Genomic DNA, 22,945 nt, shown 5'->3' on the forward strand with positions numbered 1-22,945 from the left:
CTAGAAAATTACTGTTTTTTAAGAGAGTGGTTTGTCAATGGAGTACTTTGGTGAGTCATATAAATATAAAATGTTTCGGTTCCGAGAAGCCCCTTCCCTCCACCAGATATATAGGGATTCCTTACAATGGACATAATACCTGATAAAAATATTTTTTGAAAAATAATAATAAAAGAAAGGTTTATAAATTTGTATATTATAACCATATTTCAAATATATTATAATCTGACACTTGTTCTATTAAATATAATGTTTTTTTGTCTCGGTGCAGTTCATTGGAGATCTAAGATGACGGTGGAGCCATATTTTTTTTATCCTCTTCTCTGTCGGATAGAAAGTGTCCGGATTTAATCGAGCACGATTTTACATGTATCTTGAGATCTGAAGAGCGATAAAACTTTCTGGGACAAATTTCGCAAACGAACGGTGCGATCTTTTGGTGATATCGTAGATTATGATATTCTAAATTGTAAGCGTCTGAAAATGTCTTGTCACAATCGTCGACATTACACTTGTGCTTGTTGACGCATTTGTGTTTTTGCATATGAACCGCTAAAGATCGCTTCAAAGGGAACTTTTTACCGCACTCGGAGCAAGCGAAGGGCGTTTCGCCCGTGTGTACCCTCATATGATCGCGAAGATTAGAAAAGTGTTTATTGCATTCTTTGCACCTGCCGGACAACTCTGAATGTCGGGCTTTCGTGTGGTTTTTCAGAGTCATCAAAACGGTGAAAGAAGCTCCGCATTCGCAGCATACGTGCGGCTTGTCCGAGGAATGAGTCGAGACGTGGTGCTTCATTTGATCTTTGGTCTTGAAACACTTTTCGCACAGGTGACATTTGAACTTTCTCTCATCGGAATGGACGGTCATGTGACGCTTCAGCTGGTTTTTTGTAACGAAACCTTTACCGCAGACGGAACACACGTTCGGTCGTTCTCCGGTATGCAGCAGCTTGTGACTCTGGAGCGATCCAGTCTGAGTGAAACTCATGGAACAAACGGAACATTTGTAAGGTTTTTCTTTAGTGTGAGTGCGCATGTGAATTTTAAGCGCCGTTCTATTGCTCGTTTGCTTACCGCACGTTTCGCAAGTGAATAACTTATCGCACTTGATGTGAACTCTCGTCATATGACGAACTAGCGTTCCTTTCAGAGCGAATCCTCGATTACAATGGTCGCATATGAAAGGTTTTTCTCCGGTGTGTTTTCGCACATGATCGATCATCGCCGAATTGTGTCTAAAAACTTTACTGCAAATTTTGCACGTTAACGTTTTATTCATATTTTCTTCTACATCTTGGGAATCGTCCGAGAAGTGTTCGTTATTCGTGTGATACAATTCATCATCCGTACCTCTGACGACAGGTTCGATTTTGATTTTAATCAGCGAGTTCTCTTCCATCATACTCTGTAATCTTTGTTCCGACTCTCGACATAATTTGACAAACTCGCTCAAACTATTGAGGGAAGCGGCGCAGAAATTGCACAAAATATCGGGCAGCATATCGTGCAACTCTACTCGACACCCAGTTAGATTCTTCAGTAAGTTAAAATATGACGGGTCACCGTCGAAAAGCGAGCGGCCAGCCAGTTCGGGTTTCAAACATGCGCGACAAATTTGCGAAGGAACATGTTTGCCATAATCTATGTCCGCATTAGTCATGTTGTACCATAAACGTTTGTCTTTTATCCTGAAAATATTCATAATCAGATGCTATAAAAAAAACATACAGTGATTTTACAATAAACCTGCGTATTTATATTATTCTTAAAAAGTTTATTACGAAGCTTCCTACGGCTTCCTGTAGTTTGACAGTGACGTTGGTCTAAACTCTCAATTTTATGATCATCTGTACTTCTGTACACGCTTACAAAATAATTTTCATTTCGAATATTACGGCTAGCGATCTCATTTTAAAGCTTCAATTTACAATGAAAAAAATCATTACTTGTTTTAAAGTAATTCAATGAAACAATATAAAACAAATATACGTTCAAAAAAATTCTATACAACATCCTTACGCGATGCTATTTTATCCTGTTACTTTATAAAATATATTAAACATCTGAAGTTTTTTTTAAAGTTGGAATATATGCCATATCTCACCGGGATGCCACGTCTCAATTGTCGCCAGTCTTGGCTACTTGGGGTCGGCAAAACGAGTGGCCAGAGTGACCTCAATATCGTTCGTGAACAGAACCAAAATGGACGAGAAGCAGGCAGTACAGGCGATCGCCTGGGGCGCTAGATCTTGTGGGGCGCCGTGATACCAAATAAAGGCGCAATATTCACTTCAAATTATCAAACAATATTGTTGAAGAATATAATCTGATATTATTTACCGCACTGATGCGCTAAGAGATTCGCTGTAAAGCAATTAAAACATGCATATATTATTTCTATTTGATGCGAATTCAGGCTGTTGAAAGATTAACAGTATGGAGAGGAGAACACCGTTCATTGATTGGCTAGGGACACTGTTCCATATTTTTTAACTTTAGATAAATCGAGCATCATCAACCGTTCGTCTTTTAGATTCGCTATCCCATTTTTTAAACTTTATATAAATCGAACATTCACCGGTTATAATATTATTATTCTTCCAACTTCCTCTCTGGAGTTTTCCAGCTCTGATGAAGGGGCAGGCACTCTCTTTTTGAAAGAGGTTATAGAGCTCCCGATTGTTTCGTATACGCCACTCTTTGCTCTCGTATATAGCGCCGTATATCTTGCGGAGCACTTTCGGAGCAATAAAGTTGATTTTAATTTTTAATTTATTTATATTAATCTGTACTTATTCTTTGATAGTTTTCTACTATGACTTTATACTGAACCGCCCCCATATACATATTTAATACACAACCGAATTCTGAAAAAATGAATGTGGAGATCACATAATTAAAATCTGTTTGTTTTACATTTTCATCGTCAATTGTGAGTTGAAATATTCAGTACTATTTTAAGATTCTAAAAATATTTAGAATTGCCGCGTTACGGCCAAGCGGGCGTTTAAGAATAAGAGTGTCAGTTGTCAGTGCGATGCACGAAGAAGAAACGCAGTCTCAGACAGTAAACGTATGGAGCGATCTATCCGAACGATGTCGAGTCTGTCTGGGCTCGGCGGCCGTAGACTCCGGCGCCAGATCGCTCTTCGGGGGCGACTCCCCCCTGTGCGAACCGTTGAGGAGGGCGACTCGCGTTCGCCTACGTCCGGACGACGGCGGCCCCGAGCTCGTCTGTCCCGCGTGCCAGGGAGACTTGGCGGCCGCCGTCGCGTTCAGGGACAAATGCGAACGGGCCGACCGGCGCATCAAAGCATACCTCGCCGACAAACCCGTAAACACCATCAAGGTAGAACCCGATTTTATATTCGCCGACAATTCCGCCGACACGGACTGCGATAACGACTGTTCCGAATCCAGGCGCTCGACGCGCAAGACGCGCAAGTCCAGCAAACTCAAATCGTCCAAGAAGCCCAAGAAAACGAACAAACAAAAACACTCCATAAACACCGTAGAGCCTCAGCCCGAGAGTTACAAGTGTAGTCAATGCGATAATGTTTTTGCGGACGCTAAGTCGCTTAAAACTCATATGAAAACGCACACCAGTTCCAGGGAGCACACTTGCGATCAATGCGGGAAGCAATTCAAATACAAAGACAACTTGAGAGTGAGTAGTACTGTTTATTTTCATTTTAAATGTATTGTATTTAAAATGATTATTAAATTATTTAAAATGATTTCAGTTTCATAAGATGACGCACACGGGCGAAAAACCATACAGCTGCGATCTGTGCGATAAGAGCTTCAACAAAAAAGACAATTTGGCCATTCACAGAAAGCGACACCTGAAAGAGCGCAACTACAACTGCGAACAGTGCGGCTCCGCTTATTACACCAGTTACGAGTTGAAAATTCATATGAGGGCCCACACGGGCGAGAAGCCGCACGCTTGTAACATGTGCGGCAAGAGCTTCACGGCCAAGAATAATTTGCTCATTCATCAGCGCAGCCATACGGGGGAGAGACCGCACGTGTGCACCGTGTGCGGAAAACAATTCACTTCTAGGAACATATTGGCCATACACTCTAGAATTCACACGGGTGAGAAACCCTACGTTTGCTCCGTTTGCGGCAAGCGGTTCACCGCCAATAAGATAGCGGTCCATATGCGGACGCACACGGGTGAAAAACCGCACATCTGCAACTTGTGCGGTACGTTAAAATACGAAATAAAAAAAATACATACCAAAATTACTCATGATTAATTCAATTTATATTTATTCAGGTAAACAGTTTTCTGCCACCAACGTTTTAATGATTCACATGCGATGCCACACTGGCGAGAAACCGTACGAATGTAAAGTGTGCGGTCAGTTTTATGCTCACACGCAGTCTCTCAATAAACATATGCGAAGGCAGCATAAGATCGTCACCAATCCGAAAGAGGTAATAATTTATTATTATTTTTATACTACCGATATATGATATAATAATGTATTGCAGTTACAAACGCAGCAAATCAACCAAGTCAACAACATGAAGTTCGAAGAATGCTTAGCACCGGCACACGTAGAAGAGTGCGTGCAAACAGAAAGGTTCATTACGTATACTCAAAAAATTGCAGAAAACCCGTTGAACGATAAGGTGAGATTATCACAAAACATTTTTTAATACATGCGCACTATGTACGCCTTTTTATTTTCTAGAATCATATAGAGATATTAATTCCGGCGAACACGCTCGACCTTCTACCTAAGAAGGAAATGATAAAAATGGAGTGAATTCAACAGTTCAAAAAGTTTATGTTGTGATATTTTTAAAATAGTGTTTAATTTATATTTGTTATTTTATAAGCCTCGTCTTGTGCGAAAACATTGTATGATCTGTATTTTTTTTTTATAATATGTACTGATATAATGGATAATCGATCTTCATAATATTTATGAATTAAATGTTTGTGTAAAAACATTTAAAAAACTGCATTTTTTAAGATTCGAGATGTAAATATTTTGATATATTAATAAGAAATACTTCTTTTGTATTTTACTGTGTGATATTGATTGTTGTTGCCAAAATGCTTAATATATTATTTTTACAATTAAATAATGACTCTTTTATTCATATAATTGCCATTTTAAAAACTAAAAACTGTATGTACTTGTCAATAAAAAAACTTACTGATTCCTTAGGATTATCAATACACACAGGCACGGCCCAAGAATGTTCAGCGCCCAGCGAATTTTTAGTACTGCAAATGTAATTAAACATTTATTAAAGATACTTGGATAACATAATTTGGCGGACGGATGGTGACGGGTGGCAACTACATACAAATTTTGGCGCTGCAGTATTATTTGTTGAAATATAGTTTAGTTACATGTTGAAATATAAAATATATGCGAGTGAACGATGGACGAAGCACCACCGGCCGTTGTCTTTAAAAAGAATGTGTCGCTCTCCGCAGCCATCACGTCAGTATTACCAGAGTGCCGCCAAGTTTTGGCCATTGTTGACACCCGTTTCGACTTTTGTGTGCGTTCGCGAAAACCATCTTACAGCGTTCGAGATTGTTCCAGTTTTGACAATCAGTCGGCTCCGATCGTCGTTACGAAATGAACTCAATAAGGTTTTATACGCAAGGACGCGTATTTTGGATTCAGACCTAAGAACTAACCGGCACGCGCATCCCTACACGCAGCAGCCATAATGAATTATTAAATAAATATATAAATAGGCCCTCACTATGCAATTTTAGAGTGCTGCATAGCACATCAATTGTTATTTTCCATAGAGAAAATATCAAAGGTTTATTGGTCACAAATATCCCTAATATTTTTATTTTTGTGAATATATTACGCATTGATAGCTATTTTATTTGAAGTAATTTTGAATTGCTATCTTTTGCTTTGCCGTTGGCTAAAACATTTATAATTCATGATTATTCTGGCTAATTTATAATTATTTACGAGATTAGTCCTAAGATCGATCCAATTTTGATAAATAAAAATTCGAAGCCTGAAAATGTTATTTTCTACGATTCACAATGCCTTTGAATTTCATCTTACCGTTGTATTTTCCTTCAAACTGGGATTTTCTGGGGGAAAAAAAAAAAAAAATGTTTATACTGAATTGGCACTTAGATTTAAAACAAAACATCAAAGGCTAAGTTTTTGACAAACTGATCTAGCAGAAAATAAGAATAAGTGCAGAGGTACATTACCAATATTATTTTAAGCATATAAGGAGGGAAATTATTTATTATTTTATATATTAGCTGCTTAATAAATTTTAAATGATGAAGTAAATTAAAAAAAATGTTGATATTTATGCCTTAACGTGATAAGTTATTATGTTTTTAAATATACGTTAATAATAATACATACATATTATTTTTTATATTAGGGTCAATAAAACTGGCCTTATAACCAAATTTAAAAATTAAGCTCACGTGTTGACGTTTGATTGCGAGCCGTGAGCGACATCTTAAAGTTAACCTATAATTTCATAATATGCTGCGACGACAAGCGCGTTTACGCAGAGAATATCTGTATAGAAAGAATGCTGAGAACAAATTTAAGACTATTCAAGCCAAGAAGGATAGGATTAAGCAAAGTCTGGAAGAAAACATTCCCATTCATGGAGATCTGAGAAGAAGTGCTTTAGAGCTTCAGAAAAAAGCGGAATACGAAGACGAAGGTTGTGTTTAGGTGTTAATTTTCTGTGTCATAACAATATTGATTGTGATTTTTTGTGCAGGACCTAAAAGAGCCGCCGAGATAGGTGGCTTCAGCGGCGGGGCGAACACTGCTAATTCTCAAGATGATGAATACAGATACGCCGGTGTACAGGATCCTAAGATAATGATAACGACGTCGAGAGAGCCCAGTTCGCGTTTAAAGATGTTCGCTAAAGAATTAAGGTGTGTTTGAGTTTATTCTTATGTATTCATTTATGTGTATAATAATAATAACACAAAATTATTTTTAGATTGATTTTTCCAAACTCGCAGCGGATGAACAGAGGCAAATACGAAATGAAACAACTCATTCACGCATGCAGAGCCAACGATGTCACTGATTTTATAGTCGTTCACGAACATAGAGGAATTCCATCGAGTTTGGTAAATATTAATAGACTGAAACTTCCGAATGTTTTGCAAATAAAAAATAATTTTAGTATATATCATAGTATGAACCTAAGAGCAGATATGCTATGAATAAAATATTCTTTAATTTAAATATTCAAGTCTTATATTGAATTTTGACTCTTGAGCTGTCTCCGTTAATCCTGTTTGAGAGTTTTTTATACTTCCAAGATCTGTTACTAAAAGTAAAATAGTTTGAGAAACACTGGTATATGATGTCAAAATCATATGTACATAATTAAAATTAAATTTGCTTTATAACATATATTATTTTTTAAATTAAAAAACATTTTAGAAATACCAGTTGCAAATAAAATATTCTTATGAGACAAGGCCTTGCATTAACCGATATTGCCAAAGAGTATATGTCTGACTTTATAGGAAGAAACGTTAATTGTCAATGTATTTTTTTATTTCAGATCATTTGCCATTTACCTTATGGTCCGACAGCTTTCTTTCAAATGTCCGACGTCATAATGAGACATGACGTGCCAGATATGGCCCCGATGTCAGAGCAATATCCTCATTTGCTATTTCATAACTTCAAGACCGATTTAGGCCAACGAACTGTAAATATTTTGAAGTATCTGTTTCCAGTACCGAAAGAGGATTCAAAGAGAGTCATCACTTTTGCAAATCATGACGATTACATATGTTTCAGGCATCATACATATAAAAAGGTTATTATTTTTTATTCTATTTACATACAATTATTCTTAATATGCGGAAATATTCTACCAATTTATGTTTCTAGTATAAGCAATAGTAATATTTTATTTTTTCTGTAATATCGACTATGAGTCAAATTTATGTTTTTCCCTACAACTATATTTTCATTAGTAGAAATATATATCTACCAGTGAAAATGTATTCGAATATGTAGATTTTAAATGTGTTGTAAGTGTAAATCGTCTACCTTTTCATCGGATGATTTCTGATTTCTTCAAAAATTATAATTTGGTCCAAATGTTACACAGCTTGCAATTTTTTATACCTGGCTGCTTGAACATGGACTGAACCGAAATAAACATATTTTTTCGGTTCAGCTCTGGTTTTCATTTCGACAAAAAGAACAGTTTTCGGTTCAAATCCGGTTTGAAGCCCTAGTCAGAAGTAGTGCTGAATGAGTAATGATGTTCTGGCCGATGTTGATCAGATTTTTGTGGACAGAAAATAATAAAATAACAAAACAAAAATTATTTTGCTACTTGTTAATTATATTGGCGCTATGCTCAGAAGCCAATGGGTATGAACGTTGATAACACCATAACACACGACGACACTGATAAACGATGTTTAAGAAATAAACACGCATACGGCAATAAAAAGTTTTATATTTTAAAACGTATTTATGTAGCAAAACGTTGTTGACCGCTTTCGCAGATATTATGGCCAAAATCAGAACAAATTTTCATAACCACTGGTTTCTGAACATGGTGCCAATATAATTAACAAGTACCATTATTTAAAATTACATAAAAAAATACGTAAACATTTGGATTGTTCAACCTTCGTGCAATTATAATAATATAAAAAAAATTTAATTTTTAATGCCCGAGTTCAATCTATGATGAATTTTATAAGAGTACAATTTAAAGAATTTTTTTTAAGATATGCCATAAAGATGTTCATGATATTGCAAGCTCAGCTGATCTCTTGCGAGTCGATGATGCAGGATCCCGTAGCACAGAATAAAGAAAACTACGAGAAATGGCTATGTACTCAATTAGTCCTAAATATACCCAGTAATTTAGTTCTAGTTATCAATAATACATATTATCGTAATAAATATGTTGAAAAACATCTATGTATATACATTTTTTTTTATAGAAAGCAATGTACTAACAGTAGTAATATTTAATTATCACAGGTGGAAAAAAATATAGAACTACATGAAGTTGGACCGCGTTTTCAATTGAAGTTATACGAAATCCGATTAGGCACACTGGATTCTTTGGAGGCTGCAGATTCCGAATACGTACTGCGACCTTACATGAATACAGCTGTCAAAAGACGGTTTTTGAGCAACGAAGACGGATGGCAGATAGAAGACGACATAAATTAATCAATGGAAATTTTTTATTATAATAAAAATATTTTTTAATCAACACAAAATTTAAATTTATGACGATTTTTCAAAACCCCACACTTTCAAGCTTCCCGCGTCCCTTTTGGCTTCTTTGTCGTCGCAAGCGTAAGCTAGGAGGTAACAAGACGGATGCCAGGCTACTGTGAAAGTGGCAGTTTGTACGGGAATGTCGGCAACCTTCAGACCTTTAAATATAAATTGTGTTAATTTGTATCGCTTTAAAGTAATATTGATAAGCGTGTATACCTGTCTCAGTATCGCCTATGTCGATTATATGATCTTCACTGGCTGAAGCGAGTAGTTTTCCGTCAAAACTGAACGAAAGAGTACGCACGGGCCATTCTAATCTGAATAAAAAGGTATACATGTTACCGTTGCATAAAAAATATATATTACAGTATTAACATACCTAGAGAATACTCTAAGACAAGCCAGTTCGTTGACGTCCCATAAGGAAACTAAGGCGTCAGCCGATCCGGTGGCGAAGTATCTTCCTGTAGGATCGTGCTCTATGCATATGCAAGTTGCAGGATGTGCTTTCAAAACCGTTTGTAACTTGAGCGAAGGGTAACTAAATGCAAAATACGGATAATAGAAGAAAATAAATTACTAACGAACATTATATTATACCTTAAGATGTGAATGCATCCCTGTCCGTTAGTCAAAAAGAAAAGATCGGACGTGTTGTTCCATGATATTTCGTTGACTTCAAAATTTGACTGCTCCTCAGCGATAATTTCATTGGTTTTGGTGTCTATAAATGAAACTAAATCCTCTTTGTTTCCGACGGCGATGGTGTTACCGTCGGGCGCCCATGCTATATTGATGTTTTCGCCTTTTGTTGCGATGCAAGCGACACACTTTTGGGATCTGATACAAAAACAACATTGTATATGTATCTACGTTGTTTATACTCGTAGCAGTTGTATCGCTTACCTTGTGTCCCAGATTCGCACTGTTTTATCTCCGCTCGCTGTGCTCAAAAGATTGGGATGTGTCGCATGCCAACATAGCTGATCGACAGAACCACTGTGTCCTCTGAATACGTGTTCCTTGTTCTGAATTTGTATTTGTATTGTATAAGTAGGGGCGATAGGTTCTTTATAGTATATTTAATAGTATTTACCAGACGGTTTCGATCGAACGCGAAAATAGCCACATCTTTATCGAACGAACCCGAAGCTAAACGTTGACCGTCGCAAGACCAACCGACGGAGTGCACCTTGGAGTTGTGGGCAGAATATTCGCGAATGGAACAATGCGTCTTGAAATAAGATCGCATCTCCTCGACGCTACCGTACGATTTTGGTTCTTTCATTTTCAACTTTGTGGTTAGTTTGAAAACGTCAAAACACAGCGGCGTCGCGCCGGGCGATAATGTTGCCAGCTATAAAATCAGGTTCTTATAAATAGGTAACATAAAATACGACTTTATTACTACCTAGTTTTAGGGTATTTTAAAAAAAGATCATCACGGAAAAGTTTGTTTATTTTGGGATGCTGAGATGTGATGGGTAGCATAATTGGATGCTGGCGAGAGCTAAACAAATGATGGAAACATAAATCGCTTTGTACCAATGCCGGTCGGTAAAATAAATTCCCTTTCGATCGCTCGCGTGTTAAGTAACCAGAGTGAATGAGAGATAGAGGCATGCAGTGCATGCCTCCCCATCCCTTTCACTCTAGTTACTAACATGCGAGCGATCGAGAGGGAAAGTATTTCACCGATCGGCACTGCTTTGTACATAATTAACTGAGCGCTGAGAGTGTTACTACATGATCCATTGCTTAAACCACTGCCGTTACCGGTAATAGGGCCCTACTAGTCCAACCCAATGGGCGGCATCCAGATTTTTAAGGCTAGATGAGCGGGATCCACCCCCCGTAGTACTACGTTATTTGTTAGAGTCTCAGTAGTGCTTCTCCCGAGTGTTGTTGGGAAACGCTCTCCTGATCACCTGCAAATCTGTTGCATAGCTTTTGAATAGCATTAGCGTTGCATGCCCCTGCATTTCTATGCTTCATCCTTGAACATCACTTTCGTGATGCCTCAGTTCCAGTTTCAACTCCCGGGCCCTTATTAGCCTGCTGGTTTGAAATGCAGTGCTTTGCTCGTCATTGATAGTCCAAAGGACGCTACCTCGGTTGGGTGTTCACAGAGTTTGCTTCCTCTTAACAGCCTGGGGTTTTTCAAGCTCAAAAGAGGTCCCTCACTCTCCCACACTCAGTGCCGGCCCTAGGTTATATGGCGCCCCAGGCAAAAATTTGCGCCCCCTCCCCTACTAATACTTAATTAACTCATTACACGAGTTCAATAATATAATTAAAGTTAAAGTAAACTAATATTATATTTGACACCATATTATTTTTTTTGATTGTAGGTATTAAAGAATTTGTGGGGTTTTTCATCGCAATTTCGGACGTCCGCACATGCCTAATCGCATATAGCAATCACCATACGGCTCATTAATACGCTAGTATTGCACATATATCCGTCAGTTACGAGGTTGTATCATTTAATTGTAATATTTAATGACTTTTTTGTTTCTTTCTATGTATTATTTTTATTAAGTATTATTTTTCGACAAACGTGACGCGTTATAGTTGCCTGGTTAATATGGTCATAATTTAATTTGAATGAATAAATGTATGATAGGAATATAATTATAAATTGAATGCGTGATTTTACATTTATTATTTATTAAATAGGATTCAAATTGGGACTTAGCGATCACTTTAAAAATAAGTGAATTATTTTGTTGCAAAATTAGCATTAATTTATTTATAAACGGAAATATATCTTGGCCGTTTTTTATCTTGTTTAGACCCTGCCTCTGCCTCCAAGCTGCAAGCTGCAAGCTGCCAAGCTAGTTTGTCAAACGATCTGAAGATATGATTTTAATACATTTAGTAATGTAAATGCATATATTTGAACGGTAAGTATTAATACATTTACTCGGATATGATATACATACGGCAAATACATATTAATATAACTGTACACAGTTTTAGGTTAGAGGCTATGCCAAGTATACTGCAAGTAAATAAATATTTATAAGAGTAAATATGGATGTCGATTATGAAATGATTGCCTCTTCGCAAGTGTGTCGCATATGTTTAAAACCCGTAGAAGAGGGTCAGTCTATCTACGACGGTGATCCATCATATTGCGACATGTTAAGAGATCTGACCGGGTGTCAAGTTCATCCAATCGATATGCTGCCGAACGTTTTATGCGATTTTTGCGCCGAATCGCTTAATAATTTGAGTGAGTTTATTCAATTGTGCCGAGATTCTGAAGCACGAATACAGCGTATCGTAGAAGAGGGATCACAGATTGATATTAAAATGGAACCTATCGTCAAAGAGAAGTCAGACGAAGTTAAAATAGAACGTTACGAAAAGAGTTCTGATGGCGAATCGTTCGGTGAAGGAGAAGAAGGAGAGGAAGAAGAAGAAAAAGGAGAGGAAGGAGAAGAAGAAGTAAAAGCAGAAGTTAAAAGAGAAGCAGCAAAAGCGTCAAAGTACAGCTCCAGAAAATCTAAAAGACACATAAAATGCAAAGTTTGCGATTTACTAGTTATAAGTAAATCAGCTTTGACCATTCATTTGCGAACGCACACTGGTGAAAAACCATACTCTTGCGATTTGTGTGACAAAAGTTTTGCTCAGAAGGGAAGTATAGTTCAGCATATGGAGAGAGTACATTTGAAATGTAAAGTGTTTCGATTCACGTGCGAGATTTGCGGTAAACAAACAAACTGCAGAAACGATCTGATTATTCATTTTCGCGTGCATACTAAAGAAAAGCCTCACAAATGCACTATTTGTTCGGTAGGTTTCGCTCAAATGGGAACGCTGCAGCATCACATGAGGCTACATTCGGGACTAAAACCTTTTTCTTGCGATATTTGCGGCAAAAGTTTCATCGCTAACACTTCGTTGAGTCGTCACATGACCTCTCATTCTGACGAAAGACAGTTTAAATGTCACATGTGCGATAAATCTTTCAAGGCAAAGTCCTCCATGAAGCAGCACTTTCTTCTTCATTCGGCGGAAATGCCGTACACTTGCAGCCACTGCGGAAAGCTGAGCAGAACGGCGAGCAATTTGAGATTGCACATGAAAGCTATGCATTCCGAGCTATCGGGCAATTGCGAAAAATGTAATAAAAACTTTCCCAATCTTCCAGAGCATGTTAAGATACACACGGGCGAAAGGCCATACGCTTGCTCGTATTGCGATAAGAAGTTTGCTCAGAAGCGATCCTGGACGCATCATGAGAACAAACATAAAAACGCCTCTAGGTTCATCTGTCCCGTCGAAAAGTGCAAAAAAGGTTTTCCAGATTCTTATAAATTAGACTATCATAAGATAAAATGTCACAGTGAGAAGGCTCCGTTCCCCTGCGAGCTTTGTCCGAAAAAATTCTATCGTTGTTCGGATTTAACAAAGCATACTAAGAAATGTGTTGCTAAATTGAAACACCCAGAGAAAGATGCTATATCCAAAGAAAAAAAAATAAAGAAAGAAAGTGATTAACCTCTTTGAATGATTTCTTTTAAAGTATACTATTAAAGATAAGTTCTTATTCCAAAATATGAATAGTACATTTAAAAATATGTGTGATGTATTGTAATGTTAATTAATAATATAATGTTTAAATAAACATTTTTTTCAGAGAAAAACATAATCTATTATTTAAATATTTATTAACATTAATTAGAAAAACACTATATTTAACAGTTAAATGCTACCGATAATACCATGTAACTCAAATTTGTTTTAGGAAACCTAGCAAATTACAATTAATTAAATGATTGTTATTAAATATCATACAGCTTTAACTTATATTTTAAGATCATTTTTATACACAAATGTTAAAATTTTATTACATACATACTTGTATATTATATTTTTTCTTATTATTTACAAACACAAATTGTCCTCCATACATTCAAATACCTAGATTAATATAAATATACAATCAAAAGTCAGTAAGTATGTTTATTAAGTAATAAAACAACTATTGCGAAATGGTGGCGCCTCAATGAGCGAACAGCAGAGTTTCATTATGCGATTATTTTCGACACTAGGATTATTTTTATTGTAGGGGATCTTCTTGGAACTCGCGCCTCTGATTACTGTAACCACGACACAATAAGGATGAACATGCCAATAGAGTGTAAAGGAAGGGACCACACAAAAACCCTCGTTACGCTCAGAAAAAAAAAGTTTCATATAAGTAACACGTAATTACTCTACGATGGATCGAAATAATATTTCTTTGTTGCGTAATGGACACGGAAAATAACATATCAATAGACGACAAAAAGCACCGTAATGTCATAATATTTCCGTTGCATTTGCGCGTGCTAAAGCTGAGTCACAAGAAGAAAGTCGTATATGTTACAAGAAAATACGATTGTGTGTTGTTTTTGTTTCTACCTGCGCTGCAATAACGGTTATTATCGGGAAACTGCAGCTTATCGGCATACTTTAGCAGAAGCCAATAACAAAATTACACGTATAATATATTATTTAAAAAAATTAAATTAGAAACATTACAAAAATTAATAAAATATTATTTATATATAGTGATACAAATTACATAGATATAATAGATAAAAATATATTTACAGAAAATATACATATTTTAAAATAAAATCAGAGTTATTACATTACCTCAAATCCAGTCCAACCGCAACTTTAATTTAACAAGCATCAATAATCAAACAACTAAAAAAAGTAGGATCAGCAAAAAACATCAGGATCAAGGCGGGACTTCTGTTCAAAAGGATATACGATAGTTTAATCATATGAAATTCACTTATATTAAAATTATTCCTAATCGAAATAGATTCCTGTTGCTTAAAGAAATCGGTGTCTTCGTTTTCCAATCCAAGATGAAATGCTAACAGGTGTTTTTAAACAATGAAGGTTTCATCGAATTATTTGAGGAGATTTGATGACAATCGACGCATTTGGGAAGGAATACTCCACTATGAGGTAGTGTTGATTTTTATTTAAATCATCAAGGAATGACAGAAAATCGAAAAATTATAATACATTATTCTAATGTTTGCATTTATTAACACTGTAACGGTCGGGAGTGAATTTGTGCTATACTACATGGTTTGGTACTCTTCTTTCTTTACGTATTCTGTGGTGGCTACGAGGAATCTTGAACTGGTACTTTGAATCATTATAGAGTAGTTCAGGGTTTCCCAAACTTTTTCAGCGACGGAACACTTGGCAAATCCGAAAATTTTGGCGGAACACTTAGCTTATTTTTTAGGCTGGGTAATTCATAATAAAATAAAACATGTTATTAAAGAAATGTTATTCAATTTATTTAATAAACATAAAAATACAAATAAATAAAACTCCTAATAATTGATGATTTTCGGTTCTTAAATAACATTTTTTTTTATATCAGGCAAAATTTTGGTTAATTGTATTTTTATATCTGCCGTGGCGTGGAGTCTATTTATGTATTTTGTTTTTGTTGGAATATACTTAAAAAATCCCACTTCGCATAAATACATAAATAACAGTTTTTAAATTTGTGGAATTTTTTCTAGTCAACAGTGCATGCCTATGCAAAATACAGTGACTGCTAGTAGCATATGTAGTCACATAAATAAAATTCGTATAACAAGCACTAATATCATATAATTAAATACAATCAAATTTTAAAGTTAAAAAAAAGCAACACCGACTTATGAAACTTTTCCCTCCAGATTTTATACACATCAATGTTGAATATTTAACACATATTTTCAAGTTTTTTTATCAGATTTATGAACAATTTTTATGTATTAGCAAGACTAATAAATTTTTTAATCTACTCTAAATTTTTGTGAAATATCTATTTAGGCTCCGCGGAACACCTATTTTGGATCCGCGGAACACCAGTGTTCCGCGGATCATAGTTTGGGAAACCATGGAGTAGTTAATTGATAGTAGTATTTTATGTTTTGATTTTTAAATCTGATTTTTAATCAAAAAATGACACATAAAGTTGACTCATAAAGACGTGTTCGGATATCATGCTATATTTTCAACTATTTCGATAAGAACATGTTCAATCAGAGTTATTACCCAGCACGATTTTAGGATATTACACGTTTTCGATACTATAAAAGAGTCGACTCCTTTAAAAATTGATTATTTCTTGAGTATTCATAGTGCAAGACTTAAGATGGGGACTAAAAATCATATTAGTGTGAAATTGTTATCGTTATGCTTGATCCATGTAAGTATTATAAAATACAACTAAAAGTTAGATATTAACCTAATAATCCTTATTTTAATATGTTTATATGTAGACTATTGTTGTTCAAATATAAATTAGTTAAATATTTTTTATATACATATATATGTATGAAGCAAAAATGATTTAATTTAATAGTGACTAACTTCAGACCGTTCTATATGAATTTGGACGTTTCTTAAATATATTATTGATTTATGTTTATCTTGTTTTGTTTTATTTTTAGGTTTTCACTGTCAGCGTTAACAGCAAAAATATCCCATTTGAGTTATCTATGCATTCAGATCCGCAATCAATCAAATCGTGTTCATCCCACATCCAATCGATACCATCCAGAAAAGCATTACTATTTCATCCAGAAACACGGACTCTAAATAACAATCAGAGTAATTCAATAAGACCACCGAAGCAAAAAAAAATAGAACGCCTAAAAGTTGACAACAAATCGTCCGAAATTATACCACCGGTTTTATCTCCAAATATAACAAAAGCATCTGAAGATCTTCAACGTTCATCAGACGTTCCGAGGCATGTTGATTCAACGAAATCTCATTACCGAGTAGCGAATTATAAAGCACCTCAAACAAAAATATGTGAATCTTTAGCGACACTGCCTCCAACTTCAAAATTAACACCAGGTTGTGAGTCAAAAAATGTTCATAAAGTTTGCCAACACAAACCTAAAACTCACCGAAAAAGCTCTCCTATAATGCGTTCTAGTGGTTGTAGCAAATTTCAAAAAGCGCCGTCTTCGCTACCCATAATATGTCCTTGCTGTTGCCAAACTTTTCCAATACCAGAAAGACGTGGTAGCGATCAACATTTTGCTTCATCAAATAATATTTTTAAAGATATAAATAACGAAGAAGGGAGTTCTATTGATTACATCACTTCTATTCCTCCGGTTGTGATAGATAATGAGCATTGGCTGAAGAGTCTTATAGAAAAGTATTTAAGTAACTTGGAGAAGCATTGAATTCGAATGTTTACTTAGCAAAATGTACATAAAAATAATTAAGAAAATAAAATATATTTTAATTCTATTATTGTCTTTTAATATTATGAATATTTGTTTTACCTATTATATTATAAAGTTAAGGAGAGACATTTACTTAATAATAAAAACCTTATAGTTTAATTTCAAGATATACTTATGTTACATCGACTTTGTAAAAGGATATTAAGGGGGGGCATTTTCCTGAGTAAGTGACGATCTTAAATAGGTTTTTATAATTTTCAGCAAAGGCTTCAGTGACCGTAAATTATTCTTAACGCAGTATCCAAATTCAGCTATGACTGTATAAACTTATTCATGTATTATTCTTAATATATATGTAAACTTTTAGATGTTTTGAGATCAAGAATTAATGCGATTGCCTGATTTATGTAACTAATTAATTCTGATAATAATTCATTAGAGTTAATATAGACGCAAAATTATAAACGGCTTAATTTTAAGTTTTTTGCATCCATCGACATCAATTTTTCTCTATACTAAATACTCTTTAAAGTCACTTTAAGTTACAAATATATGAACACTTATCGATACTTCTATTATGCGAACCACCAATCAACGAGGGTGTAAAAATAAAATAAATCAATTAATTTGCTCGAAAATAATATTATTTGCATATAATATTTTTCTGAAAACTTTCCTTTTAAAGAAACTTCAAAATACAAACAAAATAAAGTCAGGCTAATTGTAAATGATATGTACAATTGTCGTTACTTCTATTAGTTGAGAACGTCAAAAATAAAGTAAATTAATTATTTACCTTTTTTCATTAACTCTTTTAATTTTGCAATTCACTGATTTTACCAATTCAGCGCCCTTGTTATCGTTCACATGAGGCAAGTGCCTCATTTGTTTTACTCGGCCCTGTTTAAGACTAGAAAAATACTTCTTACATGGTTTATGCAAAGATTTTAGGAGGTGAATCTTTGAAAGCCGATTTTCATATTTTTTTAAAGTTATTTGTGGATCGTGTTGCATAACACAGAAATTTGTATCAGTTTATCAGAAAGTGCTTTTAAATAATAGTATTTTTCTAATTGATTTATTAGATGTGTTCGACTTTCAGAAAATAATTTTAGATATCTTAACAGTAGGACGTACAGATCGTAACTGTATTTAAACCTCACCGCCTTTTTTTAGGAGCGTTAGGATACAAATCACTGTATTCTCGATATTGCGTGTATTAAATGAAGCATTTTTTTAAGGTGTTGTGTTGATAATCAGCGATTTTATGCTCCGGGCTGTAAAATTCCCAATAGAGTTTAGATTGCGTCCTTTACTCTTAACCGCCGCGGACAAAACCTCAGCGCTCGAGATCGCTTCTATAATACGAGCCATCCAGCTTCTGAGCTTGCAAGACACTAAAGAATAGAATCACACATATGCGCCAATATATATTTACACACACTTTAATATACATTTAACTACATTTAGTGGGTATTTTTTAATGTGAGTATAAGTGTATAAAATGTGTGAGTGTATATACATATACTACATGCACGTATGTATGTGTAACATATGTATGTAGTATTTTTTCTATTCTATTTTTATCAGTTATTTCATATTGTATTGTAAAAATGAGTAAAATACAGAAAATTTATGATTAAGATATTTTATTAGCTGTTTTAAAAGTTTCAATACATTTTTAATATCAATGATTAATAATTATTGTAGATTAGTATAATTTAATTTCATATTCATCGTAGTCAATTATCGCATCCGCAAACAGGAGTTGGAGGCTCAGCGCAAGGTGGCGGTGGTGGCGGCGGCGGATTACATCCACAGGATGGCTGCGGCGGTGGTGGTGGATTACATCCACAGGGTAGCGGTTGAGGTGATGGTGGAGCACAAGTTGGTGGTGGAGGAGGTGGGGCGCATGTTGGTGGTGGTGCAGGTGGAGCACATGTTGGTTTTGGAGGTGGTGACGGTGTTGCACATGGTGGTGGGGGTGGTGGTGCGCATGTTGGCGGCGGTGGTGGAGGTGGTGGTGCGCATGTTGGCGGCGGTGGTGTTGCACATGGTGGTGGTGGCGGAGTTGCACATGGTGGTGGGGGTGGTGGTGCGCATGTTGGCGGTGGTGGTGTTGCACATGGTGGTGGAGGTGGTGGTGCGCATGTTGATGGTGGTTCCGGTAGAGCACAAGTTGGTGGTGGAGCACATGTTGGTTTTGGAGGTGGTGGTGGTGTTACACATGGTGATGGGGGTGGTGGTGCGCATGTTGGCGGCGGTGGTGTTGCACATGGTGGTGGGGGTGGTGGTGCGCATGCGGGCGGCGGTGGTGTTGCACATGGTGGTGGAGGTGGTGGTGCGCATGTTGATGGTGGTTCCGGTAGAGCACAAGTTGGTGGTGGAGCACATGTTGGTTTTGGAGGTGGTGGCGGGGTTGCACATGGTGGTGGGGGTGGTGGTGCGCATGTTGGCGGCGGTGGTGTAGCACATGGTGGTGGAGGTGGTGGTGCGCATGTTGTTGGTGGTGCTGGTGGAGCACATGTTGGTTTTGGAGGTGGTGGCGGTGTTGCACATGGTGGTGGAGGTGGTGGTGCGCATGTTGGCGGAGGCGACGAAGCGCAAATTGGTGGTGGTACTGCATTACAACCACAGGGTAGTTTCTCCCTCTGGCATTGCTGGATACAAGCCGAAAGGTTACCCTAAAACAATTTAAAAATTAGTTTTCATTTTACACGACTGAAAAAAGTATATTAATTTATATAAAAATCTCACCTGAATTGCTATAAAGACCAAGAGTCCGCAAAGAGCTGCTTTGACCGCCATCTTCGTCGAAGGTGTGAATACAACTCGATGACTTCTTGAATATTCGCTCGCCTTTTATACCCACATTTATCACAAAATGACACATATGTGCGTGAAAATATTCGCTTGATAAATTTATCAAAACGTGTGCATAAGCACATTTTGGAAATAATCATTGCTGTGTGTGTTAGATTGTTTTTATATCAATTTTGTAATGGCACGTAGTGTGTGATTCATATTCTAATTCCACACACTTTTCTGTTTTTTTTTTCTATCCTGCTAATGTTTAACAATATTACAAACCTTATTTTTAAGTAGCACTTATTAAATGGGATTTATTTCAGTAGCACTTGCTAAATGGGAACAACGCCTTGTTAGTTATGTTTTCTGCGATTAAGAGTAAGCCGTAGACAATTAATATTACTTATGAAGCTAGGTGATTCCTTTTAGTTATAAGACTTTAAACTTTAAAGATAAGTAATACTTTGCTTCATTAAGCACCAATTGCGAAATCGTATAATTTATTACATAAATATTAGAGCTAATGTTTAAAAGAATTTATTTATTGAATTTATTGTGGTTTCAGCAATAATCAGGATCTTGATCCCCTCAGTCATACAGGGACGTCATTTGGGGTGGCAGTTGGGGGCATTCGCCTCCCTTTAAATTTGATCAGTAAAATGTATTTAATTTAATTAAAAGTTATGAATCCTAACGAAATAGAAATATTAATAAAATCGAAACGACGTCCGTGATTCAAAATCGGAAATTATCGAGTTATACTTCAAAGAAAATCTAAAAATAACAGTCTCGAATCTATCCCGAAAATATTTTTTTAATTATGTCATTTCGTTCTCTATTAATTTATGTACAAGTGTAAATTTTCATATAGATATAATTTTATCTGGCTTTCAGTATACATATATTTTTTTCAATACGGTTTAGATATGCTTCATTCCACTCTTACTTTTTGTAAGTCGTAATATTGTCATAAAAAGTTTTAATATGAGTGCTTGATAACTGAGCGTTTTCACTGCGACGGCGACAGCACTATTTTATTGCTTTTGGCGTGGTTTCTAAACAAGTTTCCCTTGAATTTATCCAGAAAAATGCATATAATGAAATATTATTAATCTTAATTAAAATGGAAATATTAAAAAACAATCATTGATTGGCCAACGTTTCCCCCCCCCCCCTCTGGAAAAATCTGAAATGACGTCCTTGCGGCCATATTAATTTAAGATTATTCTCTAATTCTCCTGATGCTTCTGGTAATGTTAAGCCTGTCGTTAATCACACGGGGGAAAATATTATCTTTATTTTGTTTTTTGTACGTTCCTAGTGACCTAAAACCCTTCTTGGTCCCGTCTTAAATTAACAGGAGGGCAGCTAGAGCGCATTTGCATTAGCTGGTGAAATTGTTAGAGATCTCAGAATGCTCGGAATCAGCGACTGGCGCCGCGTGTCTCAGAATAGAGACACGCTTCTAAGCTAGCGCTTTGATGATATTTTTTAAAGGAAAAATACAATACATCTTGTTTAGCATATATATTAATTTATGTAACTACATTTACACTAAATAAGTAAAAAGATATCCACCTAAATTTTTTTTTGTGGGTTTAAATTCTTTTAATTCAAGGTATATTTACCTCTTGATAAAATTCTTATTGTTTTTAATTATTTTTCAGAAGCAATGATAGAAAAATTTGATGACCTATAATGGCGACAACATAGAATTAGTATATATAAACAAAAAGTGAATCATCTCAAGTTGAAGTCACTGTCAGCAAGACATACAACATGTAACTGAATATCCTGAATTTGGACAAAAGAGAAATGACTGCATAGAACAAAAATTGATACATATTTTGTCACATCAGAATTAAAAATAACCCACTTTTAGATATTTTGGCTATTAATTATTCAAGGCATACAATCACATATTTATAACCATTGTAAAATGTCATCTATTAGATAACATCTAAGAAACTACACGTTTATTAGCTTGACAGTGGCTGATATATATTACATATTGAGAATCGTTGCTCGGAACGGAACGATCTAGGTGAATTTTTTTTGATGCAATTATGATTTATTTTGTTTATGTACCATGGTGTATACAACAACTCACTCACTACCCTAAATATTATCACTAATTATTAAATTAATTTAAAAATGCAAATACTTGCATCCTCGCCAAATTATTATGTCATTGTGAGTATTGTGTTTAGATTTTAATTATTGTACATAGTTTTTACTGTTCATAATTATTTTTTAGAAGCCATGAGCGAGCAATAAGATGATTACGAATAAATGGAACTAAGCTTCTTTGGGTAAATAACCACCTGCATCAGAATCATTGTCACACGACTATCGTGAAAGATAGTATTCCCAAATATCAATAGATAAAAAATAGGTTTTACTAGCATTTATAATACATATATGGTTTGATCGACATTAACTTTCAATCCTCATACGTACTAAGTATATGTTACGTTTACGTTAAAAAATAACTCGTTTATTTGCAATTCGAGTAATTATATTCAGTCAAATCTAACGAGTTTGTGTATTAAAACAGGAACAATAATAATTTTTATGTATTGTAAATGAAAAACTCACTTTTCGGGCACTAAGTCCGTCGACGGAACTCACAGTTTGAGGATTTCA

General features: G+C 35.5%; 5 protein-coding genes across 8 annotated transcripts in view; 3 read left to right on the forward strand and 2 right to left on the reverse strand.

Annotated features, from left to right (window-relative positions):
* LOC148238118 (sortilin-related receptor-like) overlaps positions 1-22,945 on the forward strand; it is a 309,166-nt gene that overhangs the window by 28,616 nt on the left and 257,605 nt on the right. The window lies entirely within an intron of this gene.
* LOC148238119 (uncharacterized) lies at positions 177-1,844 on the reverse strand. 4 transcript variants are annotated; one of them, XM_088205946.1, is made up of 2 exons: positions 1,785-1,844; positions 177-1,691 (listed from the first exon to the last, which is right to left on the reverse strand). In XM_088205946.1, exon 2 carries the CDS (start codon positions 1,661-1,663, stop codon positions 284-286), a length of 1,380 nt encoding a protein of 459 aa, XP_088062072.1. In that variant the 5' UTR covers positions 1,664-1,691; positions 1,785-1,844; the 3' UTR covers positions 177-283. The 4 variants fall into 4 exon arrangements, with proteins under 4 accessions (XP_088062072.1, XP_088062075.1, XP_088062074.1 ...); XM_088205949.1 differs by having other exon boundaries at positions 177-1,644; positions 1,785-1,838; XM_088205948.1 differs by having other exon boundaries at positions 177-1,644; positions 1,743-1,838.
* On the forward strand, positions 3,013-13,920 carry LOC148238120 (uncharacterized). The gene is made up of 5 exons (XM_088181385.1): positions 3,013-3,670; positions 3,747-4,215; positions 4,289-4,449; positions 4,507-4,647; positions 12,288-13,920. Exons 1-5 carry the CDS (start codon positions 3,041-3,043, stop codon positions 13,776-13,778), a joined length of 2,892 nt encoding a protein of 963 aa, XP_088037511.1. The 5' UTR covers positions 3,013-3,040; the 3' UTR covers positions 13,779-13,920.
* Positions 6,454-9,262, forward strand: LOC148238121 (U3 small nucleolar ribonucleoprotein IMP4). The gene is made up of 5 exons (XM_088205960.1): positions 6,454-6,699; positions 6,760-6,922; positions 6,991-7,123; positions 7,567-7,827; positions 9,018-9,262. Exons 1-5 carry the CDS (start codon positions 6,513-6,515, stop codon positions 9,210-9,212), a joined length of 939 nt encoding a protein of 312 aa, XP_088062086.1. The 5' UTR covers positions 6,454-6,512; the 3' UTR covers positions 9,213-9,262.
* On the reverse strand, positions 9,215-10,643 carry tex (THO complex 3 homolog tex). Its single transcript, XM_088205957.1, has 6 exons — positions 10,363-10,643; positions 10,173-10,294; positions 9,867-10,106; positions 9,646-9,807; positions 9,483-9,583; positions 9,215-9,421 (listed from the first exon to the last, which is right to left on the reverse strand). Exons 1-6 carry the CDS (start codon positions 10,552-10,554, stop codon positions 9,270-9,272), a joined length of 969 nt encoding a protein of 322 aa, XP_088062083.1. The 5' UTR covers positions 10,555-10,643; the 3' UTR covers positions 9,215-9,269.

The sequence above is a fragment of the Plectrocnemia conspersa genome, unplaced genomic scaffold, assembly GCF_051122295.1.
Source record: "Plectrocnemia conspersa isolate PC_06_02 unplaced genomic scaffold, ASM5112229v1 ptg000002l, whole genome shotgun sequence".
Classification (NCBI taxonomy): domain Eukaryota; kingdom Metazoa; phylum Arthropoda; class Insecta; order Trichoptera; family Polycentropodidae; genus Plectrocnemia; species Plectrocnemia conspersa.

Bases quoted from the DNA above. Each gene is read 5' to 3' on its own strand.
- LOC148238121 (XM_088205960.1), top strand. From the start codon at position 6,513: ATGCTGCGACGACAAGCGCGTTTACGCAGAGAATATCTGTATAGAAAG. The intron at 6,923-6,990 runs GTGTGTTTGAGT...AATTATTTTTAG, and splicing joins ATGTTCGCTAAAGAATTAAG to ATTGATTTTTCCAAACTCGC. The intron at 7,828-9,017 runs GTTATTATTTTT...TAATTATCACAG, and splicing joins GGCATCATACATATAAAAAG to GTGGAAAAAAATATAGAACT.
- LOC148238120 (XM_088181385.1), top strand. From the start codon at position 3,041: ATGCACGAAGAAGAAACGCAGTCTCAGACAGTAAACGTATGGAGCGAT. The intron at 4,450-4,506 runs GTAATAATTTAT...AATGTATTGCAG, and splicing joins TCGTCACCAATCCGAAAGAG to TTACAAACGCAGCAAATCAA. The intron at 4,648-12,287 runs GTGAGATTATCA...AGTAAATAAATA, and splicing joins AAAACCCGTTGAACGATAAG to TTTATAAGAGTAAATATGGA.
- tex (XM_088205957.1), bottom strand. From the start codon at position 10,554: ATGAAAGAACCAAAATCGTACGGTAGCGTCGAGGAGATGCGATCTTAT. The intron at 10,107-10,172 runs GTAAGCGATACA...TTTTTGTATCAG, and splicing joins GTGCGAATCTGGGACACAAG to ATCCCAAAAGTGTGTCGCTT. The intron at 9,584-9,645 runs GTATGTTAATAC...CTTTTTATTCAG, and splicing joins TGTCTTAGAGTATTCTCTAG to ATTAGAATGGCCCGTGCGTA.
- LOC148238119 (XM_088205946.1), bottom strand. From the start codon at position 1,663: ATGACTAATGCGGACATAGATTATGGCAAACATGTTCCTTCGCAAATT.